Source organism: Pseudophryne corroboree, chromosome 10, assembly GCF_028390025.1.
Source record: "Pseudophryne corroboree isolate aPseCor3 chromosome 10, aPseCor3.hap2, whole genome shotgun sequence".
Classification (NCBI taxonomy): Eukaryota; Metazoa; Chordata; class Amphibia; order Anura; family Myobatrachidae; genus Pseudophryne; species Pseudophryne corroboree.
In genome coordinates, this window is record NC_086453.1 from 350,127,622 (window position 1) to 350,143,335 (window position 15,714).

Below are 15,714 nucleotides of genomic sequence, written 5' to 3' on the forward strand. Positions count from 1 at the left end.
GTAATGATGTGCGCTAGGTAAGGTGAAGGTGAGAGTGCAGGCTGGTAATGATGTGTGCTAGGTAAGGTGTAGGTGAGAGTGCAGGCTGGTAATGATGTGCACTAGGTAAGGTGAAGGTGATACTGCAGGCTGGTAATGATGTGCGCTAGATAAGGTGTAGGTGAGAGTGCAGGCTGGTAATGATGTGCACTAGGTAAGGTGAAGGTGATACTGCAGGCTGGTAATGATGTGCACTAGGTAAGGTGAAGGTGAGAGTGCAGGCTGGTAATGATGTGCACTAGGTAAGGTGAAGGTGATACTGCAGGCTGGTAATGATGTGCGCTAGGTAAGCTGTAGGTGAGACTGCAGGCTGATAACTATGGGGGTTATTCCGAACCGATTGCACGTTGCTGTTGTTCGCAACACAGCGATTGGGTCGGAACTGCGCATGCACCGGCGCGACGGACGAAGACTGTTGTTACCTAGTGATCGCCTCTGCCTGTCAATCAGGTTGCTGGGCGGGAGGGGGTGGCACGGCGGCACTTGTCCGCCGTCTTCGGGGCGTGGTCCGGCCAACGCAAGCGTGGCAGGACCATGCGGGGGGCGGGCCACAGCGGCTGCGTGACGTCACACACTAGTCGCTTGCCCGGGTCGCAGCGGCTAGTAACTCCCAGCCAGATGCAGGAGCTGCGTTACTCTTCAAGTAAAAAAGGATCACCGCTGTGCGATGCTTTTGTACTTGTGCATGGGGGGGGGGCGGACTGACATGCGGGTGGAGTAGCCCTGTGCTGGGCGTCCCCCCGCATGTCTGGGAAGATAATCGTAGCTATGCTAAATCAACTCGGAATGACCCCTTCCCCCATGTGCACAGGTAAGCTGTAGGTGAGACCGTAGCAGATGCACTTCGGTGTATCAGGGAAGCTCTGAGCACAGTGAGGAATGCACGAAGGTGAGATACACTATTGTGCACAATGGATTGTGCATAGTGCATACAGCAGTAAGTGACTGGAGGCTTTGGTGACAGCATAGCAATGGTGACTGGACAGAGGTGCACACTGGAAACTGTGGAGAGCGCCCAGTAGAAGTGACTTGTGGAGCCAATTCTGAAACTACTGCAGTCTGGAAGCAAGAAAGCAGATTATAGCAGAAGTTGTTCTGGAAATGAGTAATGGCCAGGAAAAGTCTTGTGCAGGGATTGAGCACTGGAGTCATGTGTAGGGATTGAGGTCTGGGATTGGTTGAGAAGTCATTAGCTGACTGCAGACAAGAAGGTGGCTACTATGGGCCGAATTCAGATCTGATCGCAACACCAAATTTGTTAGCAGTTGGGCAAAACCATGTGCACTGCAGGGGGTGCAGATGTAACATGTGCAGAGAGAGTTAGATTTGGGTGGGGTGTGTTCAAACTGAAATCTAAATTGCAGTGTAAAAATAAAGCAGCCAGTATTACCCTGCACAGAAACAATATAACCCACCCAAATCTAACTCTCTCTGCACATGTTACATCTGCCTCCCCTGCAGTGCACATGGTTTTGCCCATTAGCTAACAAATTTTCTGCTGCGATCAGATCTGAATTACTCCCTATGTCCACATATGAAACAAACAACTGGCAGCAGCACTGCGTTGGACACGTGGAAAGAAGGTGCAAGGCAAGGAAGTGGCAGCACCGGATAAGAGAACGGGCAGCTAATCATGTGACCTGCAGAAAGATAGTCCTTCTTAGAGCCTGCAATGAAACCTTCTCCTTCACACATCTACTCAGTTAGTACAGAAGATGAATGGACTGCACTCCACGCGCTCCAACACATTACTGGCATAGCGTGCATTTACGTGACTTCTTCAGAAGGAGATGCTCTCTTACCTGATGACCACATCATATTTATTAAGGATTTCACCCAGGGAGCTGTTTTTTAGCCGATGGCCATTGCCGACCACAACACACCGTCTGCACTGCAACCTACACAGAGGAAAATCGTGTTGTTTTGTTTTATATATCAGCGATAATCTCAAAAACACATTCCATTACACAAATTAGTGTTAAACTGCAATGCACTTAGGTGGTTATTCCGAGTTGATCGCTCGCTAGCAGTTTTTATCAGCCATGCAAACACATAGGGGGTAATTCCAAGTTGATCGCAGCAGTAAAATGTTTAGCAGTTGGCCAAAACCATGTGCACTGCAGGGGAGGCAGATATAACATGTGCAGAGAGAGTTAGATTTGGGTGGGTTATTTTGTTTCTGTGCAGGGTAAATACTGGCTGCCTTATTTTAACACTGCAAATTAGATTGCAGATTGAACACGCCACACCCAAATCTAACTCTCTCTGCACATGTTAAATCTGCCCCCCCTGCAGTGCACATGGTTTTGCCCAACTGCTAAAAATTTTCCTGCTGCGATCAACTTGGAATTACCCCCATAGTCGCTGCCCACTGGGGAGTGTATTTTCGCTTAGCAGAAGTGCGAACGCCTGTGCAGCAGAGCGCCTGCTAAAACTTTTTGTGCAAAACAAGACCAGCCCTGGACTTACTCTTCGTGTGCGTTGATTCTATGGTTGGAGGGTTGGCTTTTGACGTCACACACAAGCCCAGCGTTCGCCCAGCCACGCCTGCGTTTTCCCAGACACGCCTGTGTTTTTCGAAGCACTCCCTGAAAACGGTCAGTTGACACCCAGAAACGGCCCCTTTCTGTCAATCTTCTTGCGGCCGTCAATGCGAATGAAAACGTCGCTAGAACCCGTGCAAAACCACAAAGGACTTTGTAACCGTACGTCGCGCGTGCGCATTGCTGTGCATACGCATGCACAGAAATGCTGCTTTTTAGCCTGATCGCTGCGCTGCGAACAACAGCAGCTAGCGATCAACTCGGAATGACTCCCTTAATACTTTTTTTTACATAGCAATATTTGTGACAACCTGAACCCTACTAGAGGCAGTACCCATAAGTCACCACTAGATGGCAAACTAATATCATAGTTCAGTGACTGCCAGACATTTTTTTTTTTTAGAGTATCAGAATTTTTTTCTACGGCACCCTTAGGCCCAATTTATCTTATTGAGAAATATAGAAAAAAATATTAAATTAAGTAAATTGTGTTTATAAGTCATCATTAGGGTGAGTTATGTGGTGAGGGACAGGAATCGCTTCTGTGTGTATTATTTTGTGATTGGAAGCCACCAGCACTGGTTTTGCCTATTACATTGGCCATAAATAATTTTAATTGGCCCTGAGCCACCAACCCATGGCACCCCTGCAAGTGCCCCGCGGCTCCCCAGGGTGCCACGGCACACAATTTGGGAACCTATGTCATAGTTACATTTTCTCCTTTTTTAACATGATAAAGACTTTTGTTTTTGCTTAATATAAGATTTAGAAATGTACCAAAGCTGAGGACACAAATATACAATAATCGGGCAGATCAGCCGAGATGGGCCTCATAATTGTATTGTATTATGGGCCTCATAATTGTAGTATGCAACAGCGCCAAGCTGGGTACACGCCTGACCGACATGTCGACAGACCTACTGTTGCGTCGACCGAGTGGCCAATCCAGGTAAGTATATATGACCTATCGTTCAGGGCACCCAAGTGGGCGGCCATTTGAATTTGCCCGCCCAGCTGTGATGTCAGCCCCCTGCAGCAAGTGTATGTGCGGTCAGTGGACCACCTGTACACACAGCCAGATGCGCGGATATATCTGAAGATGGATTTGCCATGGGCTGTGCTGCACAGCTGACGCTATATGTCTGTGAACACATATCGGAGGTACACACCTGCCAACCCGCAATATATACTGGTCAGTGTTCACCCAGCTTTAGACCGTAAATGGATTTAAACCGCTCCTGTAACAGACAGGTTGGGATTTTATGTCCAAGATGGCTGCTGCACCTGGTACCTGTGAGGGTGGGAGTACACAACCCGTGGAAATTATCTAAATGCCTACACCAATACTGCATTATGGGGGTCATTCCGAGTTGTTCGCTCGTTGCCGATTTTCGCTATATTGCGATTAGTCGCTTACTGCGCATGCGCAAGGTTCGCAGAGCGCATGCGCTTAGTTATTTTACACAAAAGTTAGGTATTTTACTCACGGCATAACGAGGATTTTTCATCGTTCTGGTGATCGGAGTGTGATTGACAGGAAGTGGGTGTTTCTGGGCGGAAACTGGCCGTTTTCTGGGCGTGTGCGAAAAAACGCTGGCGTTTCTGGGAAAAACGCGGGAGTGTCTGCAAAAACGGGGGAGTGTCTGGGCGAACGCTGGGTGTGTTTGTGACGTCAAACCAGGAACGAAACTGACTGAACTGATCGCAGTGTAGGAGTAAGTCCCGAGCTACTCAGAAACTGCTAAGAAATTTCTATTCGCAATTCTGCTAATCTTTCGTTCGCAATTCTGCTATGCAAAGATACACTCCCAGAGGACGGCGGCTTAGTGTGTGCAATGCTGCTAAAAGCAGCTAGCGAGCGAACAACTCGGAATGAGGGCCTATGGGGGTCATTCCGAGTTGTTCGCTCGTTATTTTTTTCTCGCAACAGAGCGATTAGTAGCTAATGCGTATGCGCAATGTCCGCAGTGCGACTGCGCCAAGTAAATTTGCTATGCAGGTAGGTATTTTACTCACGGCATTACGAGGTTTTTTCTTCGTTCTGGTGATCGTAATGTGATTGACAGGAAGTGGGTGTTTCTGGGCGGAAACTGGCCGTTTTATGGGTGTGTGCGAAAAAACGCTACAGTTTCTGGGAAAAACGCGGGAGTGGCTGGAGAAACGGAGGAGTGTCTGGGCGAACGCTGGGTGTGTTTGTGACGTCAAACCAGGAACGACAAGCACTGAACTGATCGCAGATGCCGAGTAAGTGTGGAGCTACTCAGAAACTGCTTAGAAGTGTCTATTCGCAATTCTGCTAATCTTTCGTTCGCAATTTTGATAAGCTAAGATTCACTCCCAGTAGGCGGCGGCTTAGCGTGTGCAAAGCTGCTAAAAGCAGCTTGCGAGCGAACAACTCGGAATGACCCCCTATGTTCGCTGGTTTTCTTTGTATGTCTGTGCGGCTTGTCTATTGCTGTATAACTGCTGTATTGTGTGCATTGTTACTGGTGTCTGTAAAGCGCTGGGGAAAGAGCTCTATATAAATCACATTATTTCTCATACCTCTCTATTTCCTGTGGCACATGATACCGGTTTGTTAGAGCCAGAAATTTCATCAGCAGATCCTCTGTAGGAGAGAGAGAGAGAGTCATCGTTCAGTCTGCACATCACACGGACAAAGACAGAGCAGACACTTATTCACTTGCTCGGCTTCCAAACCACTAAGATCTCTCCAAGGCAGCAACACATCTCCCCTCAGCAGACAGCACACGGCAACCCTGCCAGAGACTGGCCACGCTAATTGCAACTGACAGCAAATGGACAGTTCCCTGGCTACCACCTCCAGTGCCCCCTAGCCACGATGTAACCAAGGGGAACGGCAGCCTGTTCATACATCTCTACAAGTTTCATCATGTCACTGTCTCAGGCTACATCACCAGACACTATGTTATACGGCCACAGCCCCATCCCAGCCTTACCGCTGCCTTTTGTGCCGTATGGCAAAGCGTACGTGGACTCGTTCTTCACCCAGAAGTAGTCACTGAGCTGCAGGAAGACTGGATGATTCCTGGAGTAGCTGTGAATGTGGCACAAATGCGGAACGTGTTACAGGTGTACAGATTGTATTGGGGGAGATTTCAATGCAACATAACAGACAAAGGGGGACATTTACTAAGCAGTGATAAGAGCGGAGAAGTGAGCCAGTGGAGAAGTTGCCTCATCAACCAATCAGCAGCTCTGTATAATTTTATAGTATGCAAATTATAGATGGTACTTCAGTGCTGATTGGTTGCCATGGGCAACTTCTCCACTGGCTCACCTCTCCACTCTTATCACTGCTTAGTAAATTTCCCCCAAAATGGGGTAAATTTATTAAAGTGGGAGTTTTTTGGAAACTGGTGATTTTGCCCATAGCAACCAATCAGATTCTATTATCTTCTAGAAGCAGCTGTTAAGTAGAATCTGACTGGTTGCTACGAGCAACATCGCCAGCTCTAAAAAAAACTCCCACCTTAGCAAATACCCCTATGTGTTTACCTGGGAACGGCACGTCACATGTTCTATCTCAAACCCCATATACTGTAAGTACGCACAAAAATTTGAGATGGTGACGGTACCGTAGCTGGCCCATAAGTGCGCAGTCACAAAACATTGCCAATGCGGAATTCCCCCCATGGCTACAAGTTAGATCCTGACAGATTAGAACTGGGTGCCCACTGGCTGTCCTTTACAGATGTGTTCTCATGCAGACAAATAGCCCCGCGTGGCGTGCCACGGACCTTACGGCTTCGATGCAGCAAGTGGCTCTTTTGCTCAAAATTTGCCTCTTATTTGCACCGCTAAAATGACAAGAAGCAACAAAACGACACTGTCAGCGCACACCGACCGCTGGGGCTTCTGTGAGCGGGCAAGCCGCAAATTTGTGCAAAAAAGGTTCTGCAACTATTCCTCCCGCTACGGTTCATTATGATGAATCCGCAACTTTGTACATGGGTTACACCAATTCCTCTGCGACACAAGCCACAACCTGGCGCCCCCGGTACATTGTGAACAGCTCTGTATGGGGCTAGAATACGAATAAAGGGTCCTACACATTTAACAATCCGCCGCCGAGCTGCCCGACGGCGTATATGGCCGTGGAGGGGGCAGTGACGAGGGGAGTGAAGTTCCTTTACTCCCCCCGTCACCCGGCTCCATAGCAGTGCAGGCAAATATGGACGAGATCGTCCATATTGGCCTGCATGCACAGCCGACGGGGACCAGCGATGAACGAGCGCGGGGCCGCACATCGTTCATCCCTGGTGCCTCCACACTGAAAGATATGAACGGTATCTCGTTCTTTAATGAACGAGATTGTTCATATCTTTCAGTCAGATCGACCAGTGTGTAGGGCCTATAAGAGGCAAAATTTAGGAAAAAGTTGCGCCACCCGTGATTAGCATCTCACTCCATTCGGCGAATAGACACTAAGGGGGAATTCAATTCCGGACGAAGGGTGTGAATTGCTGATGACATGGCGTTTGCATGTCGGCAATGGCACCTCATCTCGCTCTCTTTGCCCAGCTGGCTGAATGCCAAATTTGCACAGAAGCACTCACTACCCTATGGGGCAGCGAACACCTTTGTGAGAGATCGGGCTGCCATACAGCGCGACTACTGTCGCACTGATTCGGCCAGGCGAATGGATTCACCAGCAATTGAATACCCCCCTAGGTGTATCATGACATACCAGTATAGTCAGTGACTCCCCCAACTCTCATAGAAGCTTATCAGCCTCAGTATGCAGAGCTGAACAAATTACAACCCCTATTACAGTCCAGCAGGTTAAACAAGTAATAATATCACACTGAAATTCTGTTTGGTGAGGAGATACAGTATAACAAGAACAAAGAACCCCCTAATGGCTAAGATACATCTGTGTAGAGATAGGGATAGTGCTTACTTACTTGCTGATCAGAGAGGCCGCTTTTGCAGTTAGCTCACCTGGAGAGCACATTGCTCGGAAATGGACATAAGACCTGTGATGGATAAAACAGCAAATTAGTGTTGTCTAGACACATACTGCAGGGCCTGATTCTCAGGTGGAAAACAAGAGCAAGTACAGTAACTGTGCACCTGGGCAAACCCTGCGGCAATGCAAGGGGTGCAAATACATACAGTGTTCATTCTAGCACCCTGCACCTTTCAAAACTTGTTCCTCTTTCCTGCCAGGGGTGTCACTCTCTGCTCTGGTGCTTCTCAGAACACTCTGCTCTGTATCTCAGCACTAAAATACATAGCAGAGTGTTCTGAGATACAGAGCAGAGAGTGACACTCCAGGCAGGAAAGAGGAACAGCACGTGTTTTGAAAGGTGCAGGGTGCTAGAATGAACACTATACATATATGCTTTTTTATGGTGCGTTTTTGTTAAATTGCATTGAATATACTTTAAATAAATGTTCTTAACCTAATTCAATCACAAAAAAAAACCCTGACAATTTCTGAGTGGTTTTTGTAAACCATATTAGTCGGGTTAAGTGGTCAACAGTGCATGTTTTCCAGATCTCCCACCTCACGGTAAGATGCCTGTCTCTTATTGCTGGCAGCTGCTCTCTGGTCTGATGCGCTGACTGAGCACTCAGCTAGCAGGGGAAGCCGCTGCCACCGGGCATTTGCAGAAGCTTTGTACTGTCCATTATTCTACATGGCGTATCCACAGCTCTAGTAAAATCGTACTACTGCTGTTGTGGATTGTGTTCAGGATTTGGCCGAAACAGTGGTAGGGCGTTATTGGCAGCGGAGAGGGGAGGAGGGTGTAAGATCTGGGCAACTGGATACTCTTCTTCCCGCATTTGCCTAGAGGAAGTGTTTTTGTTGTCCTGTTTATGTCACTTCTACATGTAATAAGTAATTTAATGCATTTTTGTAACTGGATTTTGCGGAGCATCTTCTAAAACAGTCTCTCAGTAAGTTCTGTACCTTTCCATTTTACTTTTTTATTTTCACCTTGCACTTGAGAATTTAGATTTTTGCACATTAATATTTTGCAGTGTTAAAGACGTATTAATGAGTACAATCTAAATGGACAGACTGGATAATCCTGTGTATACTGTGCATTCACAGATGGTGTCGTCAGCGGATTTTTACAGCAGATTCTGGAAAGTCAGAAGGCTGAACTCCAAGTTTCAACAAGTGATTTTCATTATTCCGTAGTGATCATAGGAGAAATAAAGTGGGTCACTAGGAAGAGAATTGTACAATGCGCACATCTGGGAAGGTTGCTGCATCTGGGCCTGGTTTTTGATTTCTGTTTCTTTTGCACCACTATAGATTTAAACAATGATGCTGTTTCCGTGTGTGAATACACAGCAGAGGAATAGAGCCCATTACATTAAACCTCAGGGTGCAATCTGAGATGTGGACAAAGCTAATATTTCTACCATTACAATGGTCCTAATACTGTAGCTTATTACGCTTTTATTATTTCAATGCCCCTGTTTATCTAGAACACTCGGAGTGGCCAGGAACAGCTCTGGAAGCAGTGGGGAAGGTGGAGGAGGTAGCCCAGACCAGCCTGACCTGATAATCACATATACTGTGCAGAGATCTTGGCGTGTACCGTACCTTGGAATGTACGTCTCCAGGTGTAGATACCACAACATTCCAAAGCAGAACATGACGGTAAGGAACACTGCACCAGCTCTCCATCCTGCAGGGAAACACAAGCATGTTACACCATAAAGCCCAGCAATGCCCTCTATCATCCCACATGGCAAGAGATGGCAGGTTTACTTGTGTCACAGCAAGATACCGACAAGTCGCTGTGTTAGTTTTACCCGGTGTGAACTATGCGCTACGCAACCAAACACCTGCAGAGGTTACCAGCCTCAGGGTGGATGCAACTCGGGGTTCTGCTTGCACCGCTTCTCTGCTCTAGCAGCGGCCATTCCCTGGTGTTGGACAGAACATAGCGCACATTTACTGTAGCTGGTGAGCACCGCGCGAGGCGACCTACTGTCCAAACGAAATGGGAAATCCTGCAAGCTGAGTCTATGCACTGTGTAAGCCTTTCCTATCTGTCGCTCATAGATCCCTATAGCTGTGTGAGTGGCTACTGGCTATAGGGAAGCATGACCCCTATTACAAATAGAATTTGAGCTCCAGCCTGAGGCAGAGGGGAGAACAGGCTGAAGACTCCATGTGCACATTTCTTGGAATAACTTATTTCTTGCAGATCGTGACAAGAGATAACCAAGTTAAATGCAGGGCTAAACTAAAATAATTCACATGAGAGGTATGTGTTGTTACAAGTCATCTGTTATAAATGGGAGTGGTATGGAAGGTAGATAGAAACTAGGTCGACAGTGTCTAGGTCGATCACTATTGGTTGATAGTGACTAGGTTGACTGGGTTTCTAGGTCGACATGTTCTAGGTTGATAGATCAAAAGGTCGGCGTGAGTTTTTTTGGTGTCGTTTTCTTCGTAGAGTGACCGCAAACCCCAATTAGTGCACCGTGTCCCCTTGCTTGTTCCAATCGTAGTCCACGTGGATCGTTAAGTATGAAAAGGTTCAAAAAAAGAAAAAAAAAATCATTAAAAAAATCATGTCGACCTTTTGACCTGTCGACCTAGAGACCCTGTCGGCCTAGAAACCCTGTTGACCTAGTTACTGTCGACCAATAGTGGTCGACCTAGTTACTGTCCACCTAGAGACCGGATCCCGTTATAAATGAGCATTTGCTATGTGGTTACAGCCTCACCTAGAGGCTAGCGTGGAGCTTCCTCAGAGTAGGTGCTGAGGTTTCTTATATACGGAGAGGAAAGGATCTTGTCCCCAGATTGGCTGTATAGATCTAGATATAAAGGATATAAATACTGCAATTCCTGCACAGATATGTGCCCCCTTTTTTGTTCTTTAACATGCAACCACATATACCTGTGAACTAATTGCTGTGCAGAATCTATACAGGAAGTCACTGTCACAGAGCTAAGCCTGCACTCGGAAGCTTGCAGCAAACAACTTGGAATTAATTTTCAACACTGATGACATTCGAGAAAAAGTAAGAAGACAACAAGACAATTTACCCTCAACTACAATATACAAGTTTAGTATTTTAAGGTTCACTTCTGCTTTAAATAATATTCTAACATGATTTGCTGCCTGATTCAAAAAGGGGAGGGTATTGGGTCTGGTCTGGTCTAGGGCAGCGGTTTCCAAACTCGGTACTCAAGGGCCCCGAACAGTTTTTGTTTTCAACGTCACCTAGATGGAGCACAGGTGTATTTATTACTCACTGACACATTTTATAGATCTACAGGTGGAGCTAATTATTTCACTTGCGATTCCGTGAGGACTCCTGGAAAACGTGGACCGTTGGGGGTCCTGGAGGACTGAGTTTGGGAACCACTGGTCTAGGGGGTGTACGTTAGGTAATGTGTTATCAGAAATAGCAGCGTTAGTATTATGGAAGCCAATCCAGGTATTGGCGGGATCCCAGGATTTTGCGTAAAAAAACACCAGGATTGGAATCCTGGGATTGGTGCCTCCACTGGATTTTCAGGATTAAACCTTTGCCTGGCATAGTTGCATTAGATGCGACCACATCAAGTTGGGCTCACCCTGACAGAAACGCATCATCCCGTGGCAGGTAGGCCATCAGTACAGGCCCCACAGCACCCTTTGCAAGACAGTCTTCCTGTGAGGGGATCAAAATGCTGCGTCGACGCCCCGTTCTCGCCCTCCCTCCTGGTCCTAAACTGCATTCTGAAGAGAACGCAGTTTAGGACCAGCGTACGCGCACATGTGCAATAATCACTTCATAGCGATGTTAGCACATCAGCGACAGGGTCTGAATAACGCCCTATGTTTGGTAACAAACTACATACGTACCTGAATTTCTCTCCAAGCTGAGATAATGGCAGCCTGAAAAGTCAGATTTCTGCAAATACTTTGTTCTTGTTGGCTCTCTTTTTCACCATTAAAGTGAAATAAGGAAATCTATGCATCAAACCAGAAATGCAGCCCAAACTTTGCTGAGGACAACGGTTTATGGGGGTAATTCCAAGTTGATCGCAGCAGGAAATATTTTAGCAGTTGGGCAAAACCATGTGCACTGCAGGGGGGGCAGATATAACATTTGCAGAGAGAGTTAGATTTGGATGGATTATTTTGTTTCTGTGCAGGGTAAATACTGGCTGCTTTATTTTTACACTGCAATTTAGATTGCAGATTGAACTCACCACACCCAAATCTAACTCTCTCTGCACATGTTATATCTGCCTCCCCCTGCAGTGCACATGGTTTTGCCCAACTGCTAACAAAGTTCCTGCTGCGATCAACTCAGAATTACCCCCCATGTGCCAAGGCTTTACCACATGCCAGAAAGCAAAGGCTAAAAGATTCCCACTCCACCACCGCCGCGAGGAGACTGCCCAAGAAAGTGCCACATGCCAGTTCTGAGATATATACATAAATCCCTAGAAACATGAAAATCGCTGTCTGCCATCATTTAAAGATGGCCACCGTTTCAAAGAAGAAGCAAGTAACAAAAAAAATCTGGCCCTGGTTACACTGTACATAATGGAGCTAATTGAGAGGGAAGGCAATCAAATTGCCGGCTGCCGGGATCCCGGCAGTCAGGATACGGACGCCGGAATCCCAACACCCGGTGAAAAACCAGCGGTCGCAATCCTGACTGCCGACCGTATTCCCCACTCGGGTGGTGGTCCACTCCGTCACCTGAGGGGGAATATAATCCTGTCGGCCGCCACTGGCCCCAAAGCATGGTGAGCACAGCAAGCCGTGAGGGGACACATGCTCTCCACCGGTATTCTGGCTGTCGGGATCTCCGGCGTCGGTCTCCTGACCACCAGGATCCCGATTCCCGCCAGGAATCCAATTCAGATGTGGCTGGAGTTGCTGTAGAAGCAGCAGCGATAGCACGAATATGGTAATGAAGTAATGAGGCGTAATTACTCTTCTTCCCCAGCATCATAGGCCGGCTGCATCACCAATGGGGTCGTGCAAACCGGCCACCACAAGACCTACACAGAGGCCAGGAGAACTCCGTCTTCTGATAGAGATTCTGGCCTCTATCTTCCCCCGCAATGGCGACGCCCCACTTCTACACCCCCCTCCTCGCCCCCAAATGGCATCAGACTGTCAATCAACTAATAATTATATTTATCACTGATGTAAGCTGGGATTTTATTACTGTAGAGGACAATAATCTCGCCCTTTGCATGAGATATGTGTGTGTGTGTGTGTGTGTGTGTGTGTGTGTGTGTGTGTGTGTGTGTGTGTGTGTGTGTGTGTGTGTGTGTGTGTGTGTCAAACAACCACACACATTCACAAATGGTGTAATTATACTTGGGCCTCAGTCACATAGAGGGTTACATACATACTTGCATCCAGCTTGTCCACAGAAGGACCACCAGATCACCACACTGTTTGCAAAAAAGGTAAAAGTGTATCCACATCGTAGCAGCCACAATGACACAAACAGCAGCGGCACAGAAGCACGATACTTCTCAAACTCACACAGGCATGATGGCATCACAAATCCTGGCCCAGCATCAGCTCAATGGCCGTTTCAGGGGACACAGGGGCCTTATTCAGGTTCATTTGCAAAACTACAGAGATGCAGATCATCCAATTATCATCCGTCTTGAATCGCAGGTGCGTGGACTTTCACGATGCGATCGCATCCTGGCACGATGCGATCGTGTAGTGACTGACAGTCGGTGGGCATTCGGGGGCGGCAACGCGGCATTGGTGGGGAGTGGTGCGGAAACTTCAGTTTTTGGGGCGGGTGAAGTCACGTGCGATGGCTGCGACGGAAAACAAGGCGCTGGTACGCTTACATATGCATCCCGGCTGCGTATGCAGGGGGGCAACCAGTATTCCCGATGGTATTCAATTTCTGCGACGCGGCGCTTTACATGCAGGGTGGCTCTCGGCAGAACTGCTACTGAACCTGAATGAGGTCCACAGTTGCCATCCTCAGGAGCACATTATATATATATATATATATATATATATATATATATATATATATATATATATATATATAAACATTAAATGATGCTGCTCACCACTTCCAAATACAAAATGCTGTGCACGACTCAGCAGCAGAAACCAGCGCTCTCCAGTCATCAGATGGTTAAATAATGCAGTTTTATTCCGACATGTAATATTTAGCAGATTCATTCTTCAAGCACACACACACACACACACACACACACACACACACACACACACACTGCCCATGTCAGAACTAAACACAGAACCCTGAACCCACCGGGTGTGGATTATTAGATCTACACTAAAAAGGTCTACAGTCAATAGGTCTACCACTAATGGTAGACAAGCATTAGGTCGACAGCGTCAAAAGGTCAACATATAAATGGTCAACACAAAAAAAGGTAGACACCATTTATTTTTATTTTTTGGATGGTGTTTTGTCACTTTTCGAGCCACAAACAAGCCCCACTAGTGTGCCACGTCCCCTCGCATGGTGAGTGAACTTCGGGCAAGGTGCAGCGCTGCGCTCGGCACAGAGTACTACTCCCAATCGTAGTCCACATGGATGGTAAAGTACGAAAAAGTTTAAAAAAAATAAATAAAAAAAGCATGAGTCTACCTTATGTGTGTCGATCACTGTCATGTCGACCTTTTGACCTTTTGACCTGTCTTCCTTTTACTCATCGACCTTTTGACCGTGTTTCCCTAATGCATGCTGACCATAGTGTATTTACTTATACAAGGACATGCAATTAACGCCATGTAATAAATAGTACAGCAAAATAACAGAATTGCAGAAAACATTATAGCAGCATTTTAGCATTAAACCTAACACTATATAGAGGCAAGGGAAACTTTAGCTCACTGGTTCTCAACCTCGGTCCTCAAGTAGCCCCAACAGTTCCTGTTTTCCAGGTCATCTAGCAGTTGAACAGGTGTATTCATTACTCACTGACACATTATAAAAGACCCACAGGTGGAGCAAATTATTTCACTTGCAATCCTGTGAGGAGATATGGAAAACATGAACTGTTGGGGGTACTTGAGGACCGCGGTTGAGAACCACTGCTCTACACCACCACTATATCACGGGAACGGATAAAAGAAAGGCAAACTGGACAACATGAACCGTTGGGGGGTACTTGGGGACCGTGGTTGAGAACCACTGCTTTAGATCACAAGCTGGCAAACTGCAGCGTAGCTATTAAATGGCCACATCCATGCGGTATACAGAATCTCAGCACTGTGACATTTGTACACCGTTTGTAATCAAATATATTAAAAACGACGCATCTCGCCTAGAATGAGGCATCCGCAAATTTACACTTGTTATCACAACAGCATCGGTGCTGTCTAATGACGTAACACCCAGCAGCTAATGATATGCAAATGTCAGGACACTGCCATTAAACACAAGCCTCGTTGTCTGTCCGTCGCAGTAAGACACGCCTTATGTATTCTGTGTTACCACCCACAGCACCGCTACGGTGTGCAAAATAAAACCATTATCCCAAATGCTAACACAGGTGCATTTAAGTTAGACTTACTACAAAAACAGCATACGCCATCTGCACTGTCAAATAACACTGCACCCAGGGACATATCACTAAGCACAAACCTTACAGCCTGTCCGTCAACGTACGACCCGCCTCCTGCAATCAACGTCAGCATGCACAGCAAAATCATTAAAGCGTGAAAAATGATTATCGTACTGAAGCACATTTAGATGGTATCAACATCCTGTAACATGGTAACATTTATAAATCGTGTGTCACACCCATAGAGAGATCTGTGTGTAGATGCCATAACAGGCTGTATTACATAATAGCACTGTGCCCAGATGCCAAACCTACACAGAAAGGCAGTGCCACTGCGGCTTGACAAACACCACAATGCCAGGTCACTCAAAACGAAACACGACTCCTATAATAAATCTTGGCACACACAGCACCTAATTACAGGATTATATCAGGTATCAAACAGAGTTAGACACGGAAAATACACAATTTTCAATGTTCTAGTACACAACATGCTGGTAGAATAGTCAAATATATGTTAATAAAATATTTAGCACATCATGAACAGTTACCATATACAGTACATGCAAGCAACACTATACACCAGCGTTGTAATGAATTTCTCACCAG

General features: G+C 46.6%; 1 protein-coding gene across 7 annotated transcripts in view; it reads right to left on the reverse strand.

The window, feature by feature from the left end:
- The window catches only part of LOC134966714 (CMP-N-acetylneuraminate-beta-galactosamide-alpha-2,3-sialyltransferase 4-like), a 269,028-nt gene that overhangs the window by 9,475 nt on the left and 243,839 nt on the right, over window positions 1-15,714 (reverse strand). For all 7 annotated transcript variants that reach the window (XM_063943677.1, XM_063943673.1, XM_063943678.1 and 4 more), the window contains 5 exons: window positions 9,169-9,253; window positions 7,511-7,582; window positions 5,543-5,640; window positions 5,127-5,190; window positions 1,842-1,937 (listed from right to left, as the gene is read on the reverse strand). In XM_063943677.1, the coding sequence (XP_063799747.1) occupies window positions 1,842-1,937; window positions 5,127-5,190; window positions 5,543-5,640; window positions 7,511-7,582; window positions 9,169-9,253 (415 nt within the window). The remainder of the gene's footprint in view (window positions 1-1,841; window positions 1,938-5,126; window positions 5,191-5,542; window positions 5,641-7,510; window positions 7,583-9,168; window positions 9,254-15,714) is intronic.